Source organism: Triturus cristatus, chromosome 12 (assembly GCF_964204655.1).
Source record: "Triturus cristatus chromosome 12, aTriCri1.1, whole genome shotgun sequence".
Taxonomy (NCBI): domain Eukaryota; kingdom Metazoa; phylum Chordata; class Amphibia; order Caudata; family Salamandridae; genus Triturus; species Triturus cristatus.
This window is the reverse complement of record NC_140595.1, coordinates 10812961-10831963: the sequence shown is the minus strand read 5'-3', so window position 1 is coordinate 10831963 and position 19003 is coordinate 10812961. Positions and strand designations below refer to the sequence as shown.

Genomic DNA, 19003 nt, shown 5'->3' with positions numbered 1-19003 from the left:
AGACAACGACTGACTGGGCCCCAGCCCTACCGGCCGGTCTTCAGCTTTGAAGATTTTGCAAAGAGGACAACACCTGTCCTGTGGCCAGCCACTGCCAGAAAGTCAAAGAACACTGCCCATGCTTCAACAAAGACCAGATCTCCTGAGCACAGCGGCCCTGTCCAGAAAAATCCAACTACAAGGACTCCAGATTCAGCTGGAACTTTCATCCTTGCCCACTCTGCACCCGACGCCCACGGCCCTAGTCTGAGTTGATCACCTATCCAGTGAAGTCTCCCCAGCGATCCAGACGTTCACACCATCGGTGACTGACCTCTCCGGGACTCCATGAAGACGCCTGGGTCCCCCTGACCGCGACTAGCTCCAGTAAAGTAAATATGATACCTAAATGCACCCCTGCATCCTCAGGCCCCCGACTTTAGGGAGCCCAGCCGACGGTGCCCAGGCGTCCACCAACACCTCTACTTACATACCAAGCTGTTGGTCACCTTCGTCCAGCCTCCTGGTCCAAGCTTTGTGTGACCAAGATTCCCATTTACTTGCATTGGGCACCCGCCGCAGATTTGCACCCTGCACCCAGGCCCCACTGTACCGCTGGTGGTGTATGACTAGATCTGCCTTTTGCCCCACCGCCCCTGTGCTTGCTATAGCCCCCAGAGCCTGTGCCCTGAAACCGCAGGCACTTACCTGCAACCAGCACCTCTTGTGGGTGCCCCCAGTCGCCATTGACTACCATTGGGCCCAGTGCTGTGGGGAGCGGCAGAACCACCCAGGTTGGACTCCTGGAAAAACGACATGGACTGGTGTATGTTCAGGGCAAAAACGGTCTATGTTCCCCCTGGCTGTCCCAGGAAGTGATCCTCTATATGGAATAAATGGAATATCTATCGAGGAAGTATCTGTATTCCCCCCCCCCCCGTGATCCTGTCTCAGATGACCAACTTACACCATAATCATTGTTAATAGTTGAACATACCTGTATACTTGTACCCATAAATGCTTTAGACTCTAAGTATGTATAAATTTTCAATGCCCTGTAATGTCAACTCTTTATGGTTCACTATAAAGAATTAGTAAAGAAAAAAAAACATTGGGCCCAGTGATCTCTGCACCCGGCCGCCCCAGTGGGGCTGGTGGTGCGGTACCTTCCTTGATCTGACCCTTGCGCAGTGTTGGTCTAAACCCCCAAAGACTGGATGCGTAAGTCGAGTACTTACCTGTAAATGCACATAACTGTTTTCCTCCAATAGCATTGCTTTTTACACAAATTGCACTGTGTCTATTTTTCACGTTGCTAATTATTGCTACTGTTGATTTGACATCACAAAGTATTTTCAGTATTACTGTAAAGTATTCTGATTGCCAATACAAATACATTCCTACTGTCCTGAAAGTATTGCTATTTTAAACTGGTACTGACCAGCCACTGAGTGTCACTTGGTTCTAAAAATAAAAGTAATAAAGAAATATTTTTCATACAAAACAATCGGTCTTGGATTCAGTCTTTGAGTGTGTGTAATCATTTCTTGCCTGAGTTTGTACAATAAATTATTATCAAAGCCTCCCGATAAGCCTCACTGCTCTCCCACACTACCACAAAAGAGAGCTTTAGTATTATCTACTTGAGCCTCTGTAAATCCTCTGGGGATCCACTGGACCCTGTGCACACCATGCCTTCCTTTGGTACAGTATATTCAGAGCCAGCTTCCTGGACCAATGACATTAGCTTCTCTTGCCTTTGTGGTGTGGGGCAGGCCCTGTCGGTTATACTATCTAGCGTCTCCCCCAGAAAGGTTGCGGTCGTTGATGGTTGTGGGCTTGACTTTTTCCAATTCAGAGTGAGACCTAGCTCGTTTAACAGGGTTATGCAAGTGTTTGTTGCGGACTGTGCTACTTGACTGCAATGTGCCTTGAGGAGCCAGTCATCTAAGTACGGGAAAACTTGATGCTTCTGCTTCCTTAAGAAGGGTGCTACCAGAGCCAGACACTTCGTAAATATCCTGGGGGCTGACTTCAGACCAAAAGGAAGAACTTTGAACTGGTAGTGGCTGCCGGCTACTGTGAATCTTAGGAATCTTCTGGGGGAAGGATCAGTAGGGATGTGAATATATGCATCCTGCAGGTCGAGGGTTCACATATAATCTCCATGGTTTAGACGTAGGAGAAGATCTTGTAACGTTTCCATGCGGAATGATTGCTTTTTTAGATATTTGTTGAGATCTCCGAGATTGAGGGCAGGCCACCATTCCTTCCACTTTTAGCGAATTAGGAAGAAACAGGAATAGAGTCCTTTCCCTTGTTGCAAAAGAGGAACCCTGTGTACCACTCTCTTCCGGAGCATGGTCTTCATCTCCAATTTGAGCAGATGCAGATGTTTGAGAATGGAGGTGTGCGCTGGGTTTGATGGTGGGTTCTGAACGAATTCTAGGGTGTGGCCGAATTGAACAAGGTCTAGGACCCATTGGTCCAATGTTATCTGTTGCCAACACCAGATGAACTGGGATATTCTTCCTCCTAAGCTGAAAGTTGAGGAGGGAAGGGGTAGCAGGAGCCCGTGACATGTCACTAGCAACAACCAGGGTCCTTTTGCTGTGGTGCTGCTCTTTCTCTAGGCGGAGGCCTGCTGTAGGCCACTTGGGGTGGAGATGATCGTGTAGGGATGAGGCAGCCGCCCCATTCTTTCTGGGCATCGCAGGGCTTTCCTTCCTCTCGCTCATCATCACAGATATCTGGATCATGGAGCAGGGCTGTCTGTGGTGTATGCCTCACTGGGATAGGCAATGACGTAGGTCTATGTGCTGGAGGGGATGGTTGAGCAGTGGGGGATTTGGCAGGCATGGATGCCTGTGGCGCATCAGCTGTAGAAGGTAGAAACCGCTTTCGATAATCTGCCAACATGAACTGCAAATTGGAAACCAGAGAGCCAGGCAGACAAACCATCTCCTCCTGGTATGGGTGCTGATACTGGACATGGGATGAATAATAAGTTTGTTCATATCCCTCATCATAACACTTCTCCTTTTCCTGGCATTTAACACAGAACTCAGAGGGACTGCACACGACCCCAAAGGGACGGTCATCATCGGATCTTTCTTCTTCCAAGAGATGAGCTGGTATCAGGGTTGTCATTTTTCTTGGAGAGGTGAGCTCTGGGGTTAACAACCTTGTTTTCTGTTGTTTTACAATATTTTCTATCATCGGCAGTGTCCTCGACGAGGTCGATGATGGTGTAGCTAATCTGTTATCCACCGTCTGTGGTGTAGACGTTGACGGTATTACCGCCAGCGAGGTTATCAACGTCGACAGAAGAGCTCTCGACGGAGCCTTCGAAGAGATTAGGGAAATCATCATCGTCGTCGATGATGACGCCGTATACGTCTTCGGCAACAATATTCTCATCGACAATAGGCTGCTTTAAAGATACGTCCACCAGCGGAGCTGAGGAAGGTTTTTCGAAAGTGTGACTCACCTTAGGAGGTGGTGTCGGCGGCTCACAAAATGACCCTTTAACCTTATCGGAGGAGGCAGAAGATTCATTTTGTCCTTTTTCGAAGAAGATGATTTAGATCTGTGAGATTTTGAAGGACTGCTGCCTTTTCTTGGGAGCTCAGAGGAGGACAGAGAATGGGGTGATCTCTCCCTCTTATTAGCTCTTTTAGAGGACAGAGAAGAGAAGTCCTCCCTATCGGAGTCTGACAATGGCTCTTTTCTAGTTTTGTGATTTTGAATCCAGATTAGCTGGCTTCCTTCTCTAGCCTTGAAAGTCTTGGATTAAAAGGTACGACATACCTAACAGTCCTTGGCAGAATGATCCAGGTAGAGACAGTAAATGAAATCTAGGTGTGGGTATTCAGAGTGAAGCCTCTTTTTACCATAGGTATTGCAGGTCCGGAAGTGACTTTCTCTTCTCCTTGTCTGACATGTTAAAATAAATACGAAGTCAGATCTATATGATGAAAACTCTGTGGGTAACAGGAAAATATCCCACAGCACCAACATATGGGAATATTCTGAGAAAGTATCCAAACAGGAAAAATAACTGAGCAGAGCTCAGTGGAGATTCCCTAGCAAGACGTGTGGTAAAAAATCTGAGGGAATGGAACTCTCTCAGGAGTGTCCTGGAGGGCAGGGCAGCCTGATTTGGTGAAGTATAAGTTTTGTCTCTTTTTCAAATAGACTATGATAGGCTGCAAAATTGAAGGGCCTAGGGCTCCATGCACCATCTTTAGCATTGTAATACTATGATATGGTACCAGGAACTCCCATCTCGACAACGGGAAATTATTCAAGTATGTGAAGCTATGAAAGTTCCAATACTGGAGTATAATAAATAAATCGAATATGCTACTTACCAGTATGCAGCTGTTCTTGGCATGTAGGGCTGCTGACATTCCTATCTGTGCATAGATAGCCGCCTAGTGTTGGGTCCGGATGATTGCACATTGTTGTCCTGGAAGAGTCTTGGAAGTATCACGAGATAGGTGACTCCTCCCCTGGACCACAGTGCGCATGGGCATCCTCTCCATCCTTAGATTGTTTTTCGCCATTGTGGCATAGATGGAGTGCAATACAGTGAATGATGACCATGCTAACTAGTAATTACTGAATGCTACAGCTGCTACAGGCGCCGGGGAGGAGGGGGGGCGATATGAATGTCAGCAGCCCTACATGCCAAGAACAGATGCATACTGGTAAGTAGCATATTCAGTTCGAGGCATGTGGGCTGCTGAATTCATATCTGTGCATAGAATGTATAGCAGTGCCCTCTGTTAGCGGCGGCTACCCGTGCCAGCTGCAGCGGTCTGAAAAAGAGTTTTGAGAACAGCCTGTCCTACAGCTGCCTGCTGTCTTGAGTGTACATCTATGCAGTAGTGCTTGGTAAATGTATGTATAGTGGACCATGTGGCTGCTCTACATATCTCCTCTAAAGGAATATTTCCCAGGAAAGCCATGGAGGCCCCTAACTTCCGTGTGGAGTGGGCTCTTGGAGGAATTGTTAGTGTGCGCTTAGCTTTTTCATAGCAAATCTGTATACACTTTAACGATCAACCTAGCTATTCCTGCTTTGGAAATGGGGTTGCCTTTGTACTGTGGAGAAAAGGCAACAAACAGTTGTTTTGTTTTCCTGAAATTCTGTGTTCTGTCTATATAGTACATGAGGGCTCTTTTGATATCAAGTGTGTGGAGCATTCTCTCTGCTACATTCTCAGGATTAGGATAAAACACTGGTAGTACTATGGATTGATTCATATGGAACTGCGAAATTACCTTGGGCATGAAAGTAGGGTTGGTGCGTAGTACGACCCTGTTTGCGTGAACCTGTATAAATGGCTCTTGAATGGTTAGTGCCTGAAGTTCACTAACTCTTCTTAGTGAAGTGATTGCCACTAAGAAAGCTACTTTCCAGGTTAGAAATTGAATCTCACAAGAGTGTAGAGGTTCAAAAGGTGGTCCCATCAGTCTGGTGAGGACCACATTTAGGTTCCAGACTGGTGAAGGAGGGTGTCTTGGAAGAATCACACGTTTGAGTCCCTCCAAGAAAGCTTTGATGGCAGGCACTTTGAACAGTGAGAGGTTCTGCCTGTTCTGAAAGTAAGCTGCCAGTGCGGTTAAATGTATACGGATGGAATTGTATGCTAGATTGCATCGGTATAAGTGCAATAGATAACAGATAATGTTTTGAGTTGATGCATCCAGCGGATTGATGTCATTATTTTTACAATAAATGACAAATCTTTTCCACTTAGCCGCATAGCAGGCTCTGATAGTGGGTCTCCTTGCCTCCTTGATGATATTCATACATTCTGGAGGCAAGTTTAGGTAGCCAAAGTCTAATATCTCAGGAGCCAGATCGCCAGGTTCAGCTGTTGCGGATCTGGGTGCTGAATCTCGCCATGGCTCTGCGTTAAAAGCGTGGGTGTTAGCCGTAGTCTTTGATGCGGTACCATGGAGAGTTCCAGAAACGTGGTGTACCATGGCTGGCGTGCCCACGTTGGAGCAACCAGGATGAGCGTCATCGAGTGTTGCCTTAGTTTGCGTGCCACCAGCGGTATTAATGGTGCTGGGGGAAAAGCGTACGCAAATCTGCCTGACCAGTTCATCCATATCGCATTGCCCTGCGACTGTGGATGTGGGAACCTGGCGGCAAAGTTTTGGCATTTTGCGTTTTCCTTTGTGGCGAATAGGTCTATCTCTGGATGACCCCACTGCTAGAAGTACGGTTGGAGTACTGATGGATGTAGCTCCCATTCGTGTATCTGGTGGCTGTGTCTGCTGAGCAGATCCGCCATCTGGTTGTCCTTGCCCGGGAGGTGTTCCGCCATGAGGAATATGTTCCTTTGAATGGCCCACTTCCACATGCTCTGAGCCAGATGAGACAACTGTGGAGAGTGTGTTCCTCCCTGCTTTTGTATGTAGTACATGGCGGTCATGTTGTCCGTCCGGATCAACACGACTTTGTTGCACAAGTGTACTTTGAATGCCTTCATTGCAAGGAAGATTGCCATGAGTTCCAGAAGGTTGATGTGCATCCTCCTTTGCTGTGTCGTCCATAGTCCCTGCACTGTGTAATTGAGTACATGAGCTCCCCATCCCTGGAGAGACGCGTCCGCCGTCAGTATGATTTGTGGGACAGGCTCTTGGAACGGTCGGCCCTTGCAAAGGTTTTGTGGATTCCACCAATGCAGAGAGTTGTATGCCCGACCGCTCACCAACACTAGGTCTTTCAACTGTCCGTGAGCCTGATTCCACTGACGTGCGAAGCACTCCTGAAGCGGGCGCATATGTAATCTCGCGTGCGGGACTATGAAGATGCAGGAGGCCATCATGCCTATCAACTGCATAAACACTCGTGCCGGTAGTGAGTGTTGAGGTTTGAACTTTTTTATGACCAACTGCATGCTGTTGATCCTCACTGAATTGGGCTGTGCCTTGGCTGCCAGAGTGTCTATGGTCGCGCCCAGGTACTGCTGTACGTGGGAGGGTTGAAGGTGGGACTTTGGATAATTCAGTGAGAATCCCAGGCTGTGAAGAAGGTGAATGGTGTGGGACATGTGGTTGGCACACTGCTGGGCTGACTTTCCCTGGATAAGCCAGTCGTCCAGATAAGGATAGACATGTATGTGCGGTCTCCTTAAGTGTGCCGCCACTGTCGCCAGGCACTTGGTAAACACTCTGGGTGCCGTTGTTACTCCGAAAGGGAGGACTTTGAACTGGTAATGTTGATTTAGAACAGTGAACCTGAGATATTTTCTGTGTGATGGGTGTATGGGTATATGGAAATACGCATCTTTGAGATCCAGTGTTGCGAGAAAGTCTCCCTGACTGAGCAACGGCAGCACCTGTTGTAGGGTGAGCATGTGAAAATGCTCTGACAGAATGTAACGGTTTAGAGGTCTTAAATCCAGTATGGGTCTGAGAGACCCGTCCTTTTTGGGGATCAGAAAATACAGTGAGTACACTCCTGATCCCTGTTCTTCTGCAGGAACGAGTTCTATGGCTCCTTTTTGGAGCATACTGAGAACTTCCTGGTGGAATAAGTGCAAGTGCTCTGCGGACATAGGACGGTGTCTTGGTGGTATGTTTGGTGGAGTGGATGTGAGCTCCAGACAATAACCGTACTGGACAATGTCTCTCACCCACCTGTCTGTAGTGATGGATTTCCAGACCGGCAGGAACTCTTGGAGTCTCCCCCGACAGGTGTTATGTGGTCGGGGGACAGTGACTAGGCATCACTGTTTGTTGGTGGCGGAGGACCTGGAGCTGTTGTTCCCTCGGCCTCTGCCTTTGACGTTGTTTCCACGGTATCCACCTCTATTATTCTTATTATAGGTGGTCTGTGAACCTCCTTTAGTGTACTGCGACTGTTGGGAGTTCTGGTTTTTAGATGGTCCTCTGTTGCTAGAGGAGACGAAAAGACCCACTTCGAAACTGCTGTGATTGCAGAGCCCCCATAGACTTTGCAGTCTCTGTATCTTTTTTGATCTTTTCTAGGGTGGTGTCAACTTCGGGGCCAAAGAGGGAGTCAGGGTTGACAGGTTGATTGAGTATCGTTGTCTGTATCTCTGGTTTGAATCCTGAGATTCTCAACCAAGCATGCCTTCTTAACATGACGCTGGTGTTACTAGCCCTAGCTGCAGTGTCCGCTACGTCAAGAGCGCACTTAATGAAAGCGTTGCTTATGAGCTTCCCTTCTCTAATAAGTGACTCTGCTCCTTCTTTAAACTGATCTGGGAGGTGCTGTAGTAGTGTCTCTAGGGTATCATAATGCGCCCTGTCGTATCGACCCAGAAGTGCCCGAGTGTTGGCAATTCTCCAGATGTTAGCTGCCTGTGCAGCAACTCTCTTTCCTGAAGTTTCCAAGACCTTAGACTCCTTGTCAGGGGGAGGAGCATCACCCGTTGTCTGTGAATTGGCTCTCTTCCGAGCATTGGACACCACCAACGAGTCCAAAGGCAACTGGCCTCTTATGTAGGTAGGGTCCACAGGAGATGGCCTATATTTTTTGTCAATCCTAGGGTTTAGTACCCTCGCCCTTGTGGTCTCCTTAAAAATGTCATGAGCCGGTTTTAGGACCCCCTTCAGCATGGGCAGAGTCTTAACAGATCTTTCTGAGGCAGAGAAGGTATCCATCAGAAAATCATCCTCAATAGGGTCAGTGTGGAGCTGTACATCATGATTTTTAGCTGCTCTCTCAATCAAGGCATTGAAAGCAGCAGTATCCTCAGTAGGAGATGATTTCACCACATATGCCTGCGTCTGGAGCAGTATGTGGGTCCCCTGTACCAATATCGTCCACCCAAGGTAGGTTTTGATCTTCAGGATCAGTGTCCACAGGACAAGTGTCCTCAACATCACCAGCATCCCCTGCATCCACATCAAATTGGGTGGGTGAGAATGACTGAGGCTCCTGGTCATAATAGTGAACATGTTCTACTAGAACTGGTGATATGGTCCTCTTCTTCTTCAATGGAATTTTGTAGGGCTCCATTGATTTCTCTGGCAGTATCTTTCTTTTATATATTGAAAGTCTACCAGTCTCCGCATCGATAAACTGCCTTGGCTCCTCATCTTCCTGAGGTACTTCAACAGCTCTCTGTCCCATTGGCATTCCTGTTGGTGCTTCGACAGTTTATCGGGTCGACCCCTTCTTGCGGCTCGGGACCCTTCTTTGCATCGAATATCTTCGGTCGTACCGCCGGTGGTAGTCCGAATTTTATGTGCGTCGACGCGATGTGAACTGTGCTGACCGTCTTCGGCTGCGGGGGTGCTTTTGCGCCGAGCATGGAAGCCGTGTCGTGGATGCGGAGTAACGACTCCGACACCTTCTTCTTTAGGAAGGGAGACGGTGTTGTCGATTCGACACGTTCCTTCGATACCCTTTTTGACGTGGCATCTAACCCCGAACCAGACGCCGTGTTCTCGACACGAGGACTGGGATGGGTCGGCTCTCGCGGGTCGCTCAGTATTTCTGCGTCGACGATCCTCGGTGCCGATTTTTTTCGGGTCGGCAACCTTGACCTTGGTCTTCGGCGCAGTCTTCGGCTCGACGTCCCCATGAGATCTCTCGGCGTCGACGGCCTTCTTTTGTGTTTTCGGCTCCGAGGGCTTCGAGGCCTTGTTGCCGATGAGAGACTCTTTCACTTTCGGTTTCGAGTTAGGTGCCTTTGCCTTCAGTTTTGATTTCGTTTGATCGAATGATGGCGCTTTCGATACCGATGGCTCTTTAGGGTAGTTCGACGCCGGGCCTTTATGCGGGGCTGTAGAACGAGAGGAATGATCTTGGGTAAGGCCTTGTGGCGATCCCTCGACCTGAGCCTTATCGAGTGCCTCTCTGGGCCCTGTACCGACAAGTGGGCCTAGCTCATCTTCCGAGCCATCCTCCTCGGCCCCAAGGGCCTCTTCGTCGTCTCCTACCTCTTCGACGACATCTTCCTCTTCATCTACTATATGCTCGTCTTCGGCATTATATGTCGGAATCTCGCTCCGAAGCCGGATCCGATAGCTCCCCCTGAACTTCAAGGTCCACGACCTCCTCATCTTCGGTCCCGAAGATGTTGTCCGGGTTCGGCGTCGCTTTCTGCGCCTCGAGCTGAGCTGCTCGACGAATGCGAAGGGTCTTCTTCGATCGAAACCTGGAACACGCCATACAGGTGGCTTCGTCGTGGTTTGGAGAGAGGCACTTGTTGCACACTGGGTGCACGTCGAAGCGAGCATACTTAGCGTTGCAAAGAGGGCAACGCTTAAAGGGGCTATTCGATGTCTTTGGTTCCATCATTGAAGATCTACTCGAGAACGCACTCGACAAAAATACTCGGCGCCGAACGAAAACAATACCGACGAATTTAAAGGCCTAAATACTCAAAGAGCTAAGATTAGGACATCCGAACCCAATGGCGGAAAAAAACAATCTAAGGATGGAGGGGATGCCCATGCGCACTGTAGTCCAGGGGAGGAGCCACCTATCTCGTGATACTTCCAAGACTCTTCCAGGACAACAATGTGCAATCATCCGGACCCAACACTAGGCGGCGATCTATGCACAGATATGAATTCAGCCGCCCACATGCCTCGAACATATATAGATCCGTTTTTTCACAACGCACAATTGGCTAGTATTAATTCATAATTTTGCCTGTGAGCAGCAGCACAGATTTTCACTCCAACACCCCAAATTTCTTCTGGTTCAAAAATCAGTCCAGGGATGAGCAAAGCAAATACCAAATGCGACTCGGCAACTAGAACCAACTGGATCTGAAGGCTGAAGGTTGCGTTTTAAAAACAAAGTTAGACAAAATAGATTAAAATATTTTAAAATCAGACAAGTGCACCTCTTGCATGAACAAAAACATCTCTCCTGCCCCCAAGTGCTCCTCTTAGATGCACACTGTCACATCTCTCCTGTCACCACACCAGTGCACATCATGCATGCACACAATCATATCTCTTCTGCCATCACACCAGTGCATCGCTTCCAGTAAAAGAGCACCTCTGTCCTTTCAGTGCATCAGGCAATTTCAAACTTGTGTCTGTAGGGAGTAGCAATAGGAAGAAGCAGGGAATGAAGAGACATTTAATGTCTTGGAATCACTGGGTGAAGAACTCACCTGGTACATGATTTGCATTCCTCTGTGGGAAATGCCCCAATATGGAGGCGCCGAAGGTGGTCAATCTTTGGCTGCCCGGGGGCCCTGCAAAGAAGAAAATGAAAAGGAATATTAGGATGGTGAAGCAGACAACAAAATAGTGCTGATGCAGGGTTGGGTAGATCCTCATTGTGCAACCCCTGCTCCGCATCAAGGATGGCTTCCTGCCATGGCAATCGAGGGGATGCATCACATTTCCACTAGTGGAACAATGCGGGTATTCCTGTGGAAACAGGCGTTTGTCCTTCTCTAAAGTTTAATTAATTGTTGCATCAAGGAGTAGAGCAGCTGAATCTGAAGTGCTGGAGCAAGTGACTACCAATGTGCCATTTGAGTTCTGTAGCTTGAGGATGCGGTAGATTTACACAAGGACCATTACTACCATCTACTAGAAGGGCCAGGAAAACAATCTAGTTTTATAAATAATGTTTAGGGTGGACAAGCATAGGTGGAATCAGAACGACTCAAGGACACAAACCCAGAACCCATAGTACCTCTCTGAATGACTGCAGTGACACCAGCCAAAGGATAGGTGGGCGAGGTGCAAAACTGCAGGCTAGCTTGCAGTGCCAGTGAATAAGGGTAGGTGTGAGTGCTCATTGCAGAGAATAGGCATGCAGAACTGATAATGGAGGGTAAATCAGCACTTCCTGTGGCACAAGGAAGAACTGTAGCTCCTGAGGCCAAGGATGAGACTGCTCAACCACTGGTAATGAGTAGAATTGCATCACAGAGAGTAGATGTACCGCTGACTGCGGTAAGTAGGCACAGCCTGCGGGCCTCTAGGAGACGATCGGTCTACTGTATATTTTACACTGACCCCACATCTCTCGTACCTGGAAAAGACATCGAGCGCCAAAGGCACGGAGTGACTCAAGAGCCCGGGGGACTTGCCAAACTGCAGCTTCAGGGCCTGCTTGCTCTGCAACCGGCTGATGAGTCCGTCACTGATGGGCAGCCAGTCAATGCTGGGAATGAGCAGCTGGCTGGGCAGGAGGCAGCACTCGTCGATGAGGGTGTCATCAGGCTCCATCGGGTGATTCTCATCACGAACTGATTAATTGAAACAGATATATACACAGGTGAGGACAAGCTACAGTCACAACATTATCCTTCACTTTGCAAAGGTCACAAGAGGCAGCAGGAGAGCTCCAGATACACAAAGAAGCATCACACAGCCCATGCCAGGAAGAAACTGTACCTTACCTGTAATCCTAGTTCTTTCGCAGGGAAATCTCAATTGCAATCATAAGAACTGAGCAGTCCCGCCCACATGCGGGGATCCCGCAACTGTTCTTTTAACGTCACATCTTCACAGTATATTTGCCTTACTTCAGAAAGGCCAGGACGAATATGTGACAAAAATGTAGAAATCTGTAGCCTTGATACTGACTATAGTGCCAATTCAATTACATTTACTTTTGTGTGACTTTTTGCTTATTTACATGCTCGCTTATTGAAAAGTCACCGTTTTAAGTCACTTGCCTGTGGTAAGGAAATCGGCTGATTTCCCTCTGCCCTGTCACGGTTTGCTCACTCACTCTTCTTGTATTTTTTGCGTTCAATTTAATTGTTTACTAAATCTTATTTTTTCATTGATATATTTATACTTCCTAATTTTTATTACTAAAATTGTGATATTGCTTCTAAATCATATCGCATGGGAACTTTGTTTTCCTCAGGGGGCATGTTTAATGACACCCTTTAGCATTGGCAGGGTTTGTACAATCTTGTGTGACTGTTCAAATGTGTCTAGAAGAAAGTCCTTGTCTGCAGGGTCAGAGTGCACCTGAACACCATGGTAGAGAGCAGCTCTATTTACAAGCTGACCAAAGCCAATATTGTCATCTGGGGGAGATGGGTTTGTTGGATATGCATGGGGGTCAGGGAGGTCTGGGGGATCAATTGGGTCGTCATAATCGTCCCAATCGTCCTGTGGTACGTCTGTGTCATCAGGGTCAACGAAAGGGTCATTGTTGCCTCCCCCACCCCCTAAATCATCATCATCCTTTGGTGGTGGTGAGTGTGGTGGAGAGACAGGCTTAGGAGGAAGAACCAGAGAAGAGGGTTGTATAGGTGAAGTGGCATAGTCTTTTCTCTTCACAGGCACTGCAGGAGTGTCTGGTGTGTCCAGCTTCCTCTTCTTGTGTGGAACAGCAGCCACATGTCCTGTTTTGGGGTCTATGTGGAGAGTTTTTTGTTTTGGATTGACAGGAACTGTTCAAAAAGTTCTTCCTCTTAGGTGACCGCTTTGGCGCCGATTTCTTCAGGTCCGAGCGGGGTTTGGATTTCTGCTCCGAGGCCTTGGGAGGTGGTTTGGGGTCCTTTGGCTTGGCTGTGGAGGCGGAAATCTTTTTCGGTTCCAAATGCTTTGGTTTCGGAACCGATGTCTTTTCTTTCGGCGTACAGTGGGCGCTGCCGGCGACTTTTTGGGAGTAGGCTGCGCTCCTGTCTTCGGTGCCGAAGGCGCTTGCGGGACACTGAGATGCAGTTTGCTTGGTCCCGAGCTACCGGAAGGCTTGTCCCTTATCTTTGGAGCCGGGCCCGGTGGCGGGGCTTCTGAAGCTTGCTTTCGGTTGCGACTGGGGCCAGCAGGCGAAGTCTTGACCAGGACCTTCTTTTTTTTGGGTGGAGTTGGGGTAGGGGCAATTGTACTTACTCGTTGACCAGGAGTGATGTGGTCGTCTGCGTCTGAGTCATCTGCTTCGGACACGATTTCCAGGTCCTCAGAATCCTCCTCCGGGACATCGGGGACTTCATCGAAGATGTCCACCGGTACCGGAGCTGCTCGCTGCGCCATGAAGTGTCGTTGGGCCCGACGATCACGGATGGTTTTTTGGGATCTAAAGGAGGCGCAGGTCTGGCAATTGTTCTCGTCGTGCTCAGGCGAAAGACACAGGTTACAGACCTTGTGGTGGTCGCTGTGTGAGAATTTAGCTCCACACTGGGGGCATTTTTTAAATGGAGTCCTTTCCATTAGCTGTAGGCTCGAACGGCGTCGATAGGCCCAGCGGCCCGCAGCAACGACTGGAATCGAGTAGTTGAGGTGCGCGTCCAAGATCACGCAATCAAAAACAATACCGTCGAGTTTTAGATAGCTTGCGCATCGAAAAGGTTTGGAGAATATGACGCCGAACCGGAGCACAGAAGTTACATCCGAACCTGATGGCAGAAAAAAACAATCGGAGGATGGAGCTGATGCCCATGCGCATTATCGTCCAAGGGAGGAGTCACCTATCTCGTGATTACAAAAGAATCTTCCAAGACAACAACAAAGTGCAAGCATCCGATCCCAACACCAGATGGCGATCTATGCACAATGTACAATCTGCAGCTCATATGCCTCGAACATGTCCTATTTAAAAAAGGACTAAACTTTAACTATGACCAATCAGGTGGTAGCATGATCTAGAACGCTCCTGCGAGAGGCAGATTTCCTCAGATTTTTAAGCACAAGTGGGAATAACATCCCTAGTCATAAGGGGAAACCTCTCAGGGGAGGAGGGTGGGTCGCATGTGAATCTATAAACGATACCAATGCTGGATAAATTCAATTACAGGTAACCAACCCATTAGCTTATCCAGTATTGTATCTTTTATAGATTCACATACTTGAATAAGAATAGCAAACAGTGTTTTAGGTAACTGAAATACCCTTAGACGATGGTGGATAAAATCAAAACACTTTTACAGAGGTCAATATGAACTTACAAGATATAAATATATATACACACACATCTATATAAACGATATATTGAGAACGTAAGCATTTATTTATCTGTATAACCTGTAGATAAAGAACGTAAATAGAACAATGAAGTAGCAATATACACCATAGTCTAGAGCACTTGACTTGAACATAAATAAACTCCTCTATTTAACAAGGCTCAGCTTGTTAGAATAAATGGCGTAACACGGCCTGGCCTATCACTGTGCCGATTCTAGGCAGTAGTGCCTCGTGAACATGTGCTTCTATGTTGGAGCACAACATATTTTCTCCAGTGGAATGCCTGCGAACAGAGCAGCTGAAGTGGACACTGCCCTTGTCGAAAGAGCTTTAGTTCTCGTTAAGGGTTTGCCCGCCTTAGAATGGCAAAACTGAATTGTCGCCGAAATCCTTCTTGCAATCGTAGGTTTTGTCACTGTGGTGCCTTGTCGCTCTTGGCCATAACCTACATGAAGCAGGCCAGTCTTGTGAATGTGCTTAGTTCTGTCAAGGTACAATTTGAGACACAGCTTGATGTCTAAAGTATGAAGAGCCTGCTCAGTCGGTGTGGCTGGGTTGGCGAAAAAAGTTCGAAGGATGACAGGCTGATGAGGTGGCATTAATAAAGGAACCTTTGGGATGAACTTCGGGTGTGTTCTGAGAAGCCAAACTCATCTGTTAAACGAAGAAAAGGGTCTTGAGTGGTAAAGGCCTGTATCTCACTAACCCTTCTGGTAGATTTGAGAGCGAGGAGAAGAGCAACTTTCCACATAAGAAACTTTTAGCCAGCCTTATAAATGGGTTCAAAAGGTTGCGTCATTAGTTGCGAGAGGACCACACTGAGATGCCATTACGGAGGAGTAGCTCACACAGGTGGGAAAGCTCTACAGAGTCCTTTCATGAATTGCTTTATGAGCCTTGTAGAACAGATATAGAGCCTATGCCGAGCATCTGTACCTTGCTTGAAATTGCAGCATGGTGGACATTGACTGATGAATAAACCAGGCTGACTTGGCCAGATAAAGAAGATAAGGTAAGATCTGTTCCGGAGAAGCGTGGAACACATCTCAGTTGTTTTGTTGACATCAGTGACAGAATCTTTTCCATTTTAACTTGTAAGTTTTGGTCATGCCTTCCACTGTAGACTTAGAAAGAATATCTCTGCATTCTTGAGTTATATCTAAGTTCTGAAACTCCTAGAATTCAGGATCTATTCATGCAAGTGAAGAGAGGCCAGTTTGGGTGGCATATATGACCTTGGTACAATGTCAGGAGAGATGGCACTGGTGAAAGGCGAATTGGTCACAGACATGAGGAGGAGCTCCGAAAATCAGTACTGCCTGGGTCATTTGGGAGTGATCAATAGGAGAGGGCAGCATTCCATCTTCAACTTGGTGAGGACCCTGGGAATCTATAGGAAGAGGGGACATGCGTACGCAGAAATCCCAGATCAGCGCATCGAAAGGGCATTCCCCCCCAAACCCTGGAAGACAGAATCGACTGACGTAGAACTGGCATTTAGCATTGCAGTCCGTCGTAAAGAGGTTCAGCGCTGGTTTCCCCCACAATGAGAACATGTTGCTGTTGGTCGAAGTTCCCACTCATGGCAACTGTCCTTGGTCCTGCTGAGGGCATCCATTATCGTGTTGTGGACTCCAGACATATGCTTGGCTTTTAATGATATTCCATTCTGTGGGCTGTGAGCCAAACCCACAGCTCTTGGTCTTATTGAGATAGGGTTAAAGACCAAGTTCCTCCCTGTTTGCTGATATAATACATGCCAGTTGCGTTGTCAGAACGGGCCAGCAAGGAGGATTTCGAGATCCTTGGGAGGAAAGCCTGCAGGGTGAGAAAAATGGCCTTGAGCTCCAAGCTGTTGATATGGAGAGACATTTGACATGTCAACCACCTTCCTTGGATCTGAAGGTCATGTAAACAGCCTCCCCAGCCTTGCATAGAAGCATCCGTGGTGATGACAAAACCGGGTACTAGTGGTAGGAATGTGAGGCCTTGAGAGAGATGTGGTTTGTAAAACCACCATACCGCAATAGGGTACCATTCGAGGAGTAATGGATATATTAAGTCCTCCAAGGGCCCTTCTGACTGTATCCATTGGAATGGCCTCATCTTGAGGCGCGCCAACAGGACCAAGTTTATTGCGGAAGAGATCATGCCTAGGGGTAACTTGAACAGTCTCACAGAAACATACTGTTTTCTTGCAATTGTTTGAGCATAGTGTGCTAGCTTCCCTTGTCGGTCCTGGGAGAGGAAGGCCTTGTTCTGTATCTTGTCTAGATTGGCTCCGAGAAATGTCATAGTCTGACTTGGATTGGTGGAGGACTTTCACCAGCTTTCAGTGAGAAATACAGAGAGACAGGCTTTTGTCGCTCTGGCAGCTTGACCTGGGGTTGGAGCTTTTAGCAGCCAGTCATCTAGGTAAGGGAAAACCTGACATCCTTGTTTCCTGAGGACCGCTGCTACTGGAGCCATGCACTTGGTGAATATACGAGGGACTGACTTGAGGCCGAAGAAAAGGACCTTGAATTGGTATTGGGTACCAGCTACCATGATTCGAAGATATTTGTGGTGTTTGGGATGGATGGAGATGTGGAAGTAAGCACCTTCCAGGTTTAGGGATGTCATGAAATCTAAGCTGTTGAGACTATGAAGAATGTTGGAGTGAGTTATCATATGGAAGGATTGCTTGCAGAGGCATTTGTTGAGCTTTCTGAAAAAAAGGAGTAGAATCCTTTCCCTTTTTGAGCAACCAGGACGCTCTCTTGCGCTCCTTTGGCAAGCATTAAGAAAGGTTCTTTCCATAGTAAGTGAAGATGAGGGGAGTGCGCTCGCCTTGGCAGAGTGGTTGGTGGTTTTTCTGTAAACTGCTACGCAAACATGGTGAGCAAAAAAAACAATGGATTTAGGCCCAGATCTCTGTACTGGGGTGAAAGTATGACATTGTTCTGCATACTGTCCATCAATTGTTTGTTTTGCATTTGTCACCCCGAGTGAGACGGGTATGCCCAGACGTGGATCCCGTGCTCTCCATGCCACTGGAGTCAAGCTATACTGGCTGATCGGACTGAAAGCCCAAAACCAGTCCTAGGATGCTTGTTTCCAGTCCAGGGAGGACCTGGCCTGGCAGTTCGGGCTGGACTGTTCCCATTGGGCGCAGGGTCTAGACTGATTTGCATATGGCTGGGTCCAAACTGGAATGGCATTGTGAGCAAAAAAACAAAGGATTTAGGCCCAGATCTCTGTACTGGGGTGAATGTATGACATTGTTCTGCATCAATTGTTCTTTTTGGGTTTTTCTGTAAACTTCAGGGTATGGTCATAGGTGACTAGGTCCAATACCTATCTGTCTGAGGTGATGGTTTGCCAATAATGGAGGAAATTGGATATCTTCACACCTACAGGATGAGAAGGTGGCTTAGTAGTACTTTGACAAGGTCACTGATTGCGGCCTATGTCGCAGCTCTGAGATGGTGGTCTTCTGCGAGGTCCATGCTTGGAGAAACCCGCCTGTATTGGGGATGGTAGGACTGATACTGCTGGGAGCACTAGAATCCACCCCTGTAAGAAGAGAAGCTGCGCCCACGTGCTCCTCGATAAGACCCATAATGATATTGGAGGGTGCAGAGGGATTTGGTGGTGTCAGAGTCTGTTTTAATGGCAAGAAGAGCATCGTCGGTATGCTTGCCAAATAGTGTGTCTCCGTCATATGCCATGTCCAATATTTTAGATTGGACCACAGGTCCAAAGGAGGTCACTTTTAGCTATCCTAGGTGCCTTCACACAGCTGCGCATGCTAGTTGATGGAAGCCAGTGGAAGCGATGTCCATTGCGCAATTGATGATTTCCGATTAAGTGTGCTCACCCTCCTGTATGATCTTCTTGGCTTCCGACTATCTATCCTCCGGGATGAGGTCAATGATGTAGCCAACATCAGACCACATCTGGTGGTCATAATGGCCTTGAAACGCCAGGGAGTTGGATGTGTGCAATGTATTTGCAGACATGGTAGAAAACCTTTGGCCAATATTGTCTAAATGGCGTCCCTCTTGTCAAGTAGTGCCGAAATAGGACTAGATGGGTTATTAGACCTACATTGTACCACCTGAGAGATTACGGAGTCAGGCTTGGGGTGTCC

At 47.8% G+C, this 19003-nt stretch overlaps 1 protein-coding gene across 2 annotated transcripts in view; it reads right to left on the bottom strand.

Moving 5' to 3' along the window:
- MED16 (mediator complex subunit 16) overlaps positions 1-19003 on the bottom strand; it is a 170407-nt gene that overhangs the window by 9865 nt on the left and 141539 nt on the right. For both annotated transcript variants that reach the window (XM_085636892.1, XM_085636893.1), the window contains 2 exons: positions 11981-12197; positions 11106-11189 (listed from right to left, as the gene is read on the bottom strand). In XM_085636892.1, the coding sequence (XP_085493018.1) occupies positions 11106-11189; positions 11981-12197 (301 nt within the window). The remainder of the gene's footprint in view (positions 1-11105; positions 11190-11980; positions 12198-19003) is intronic.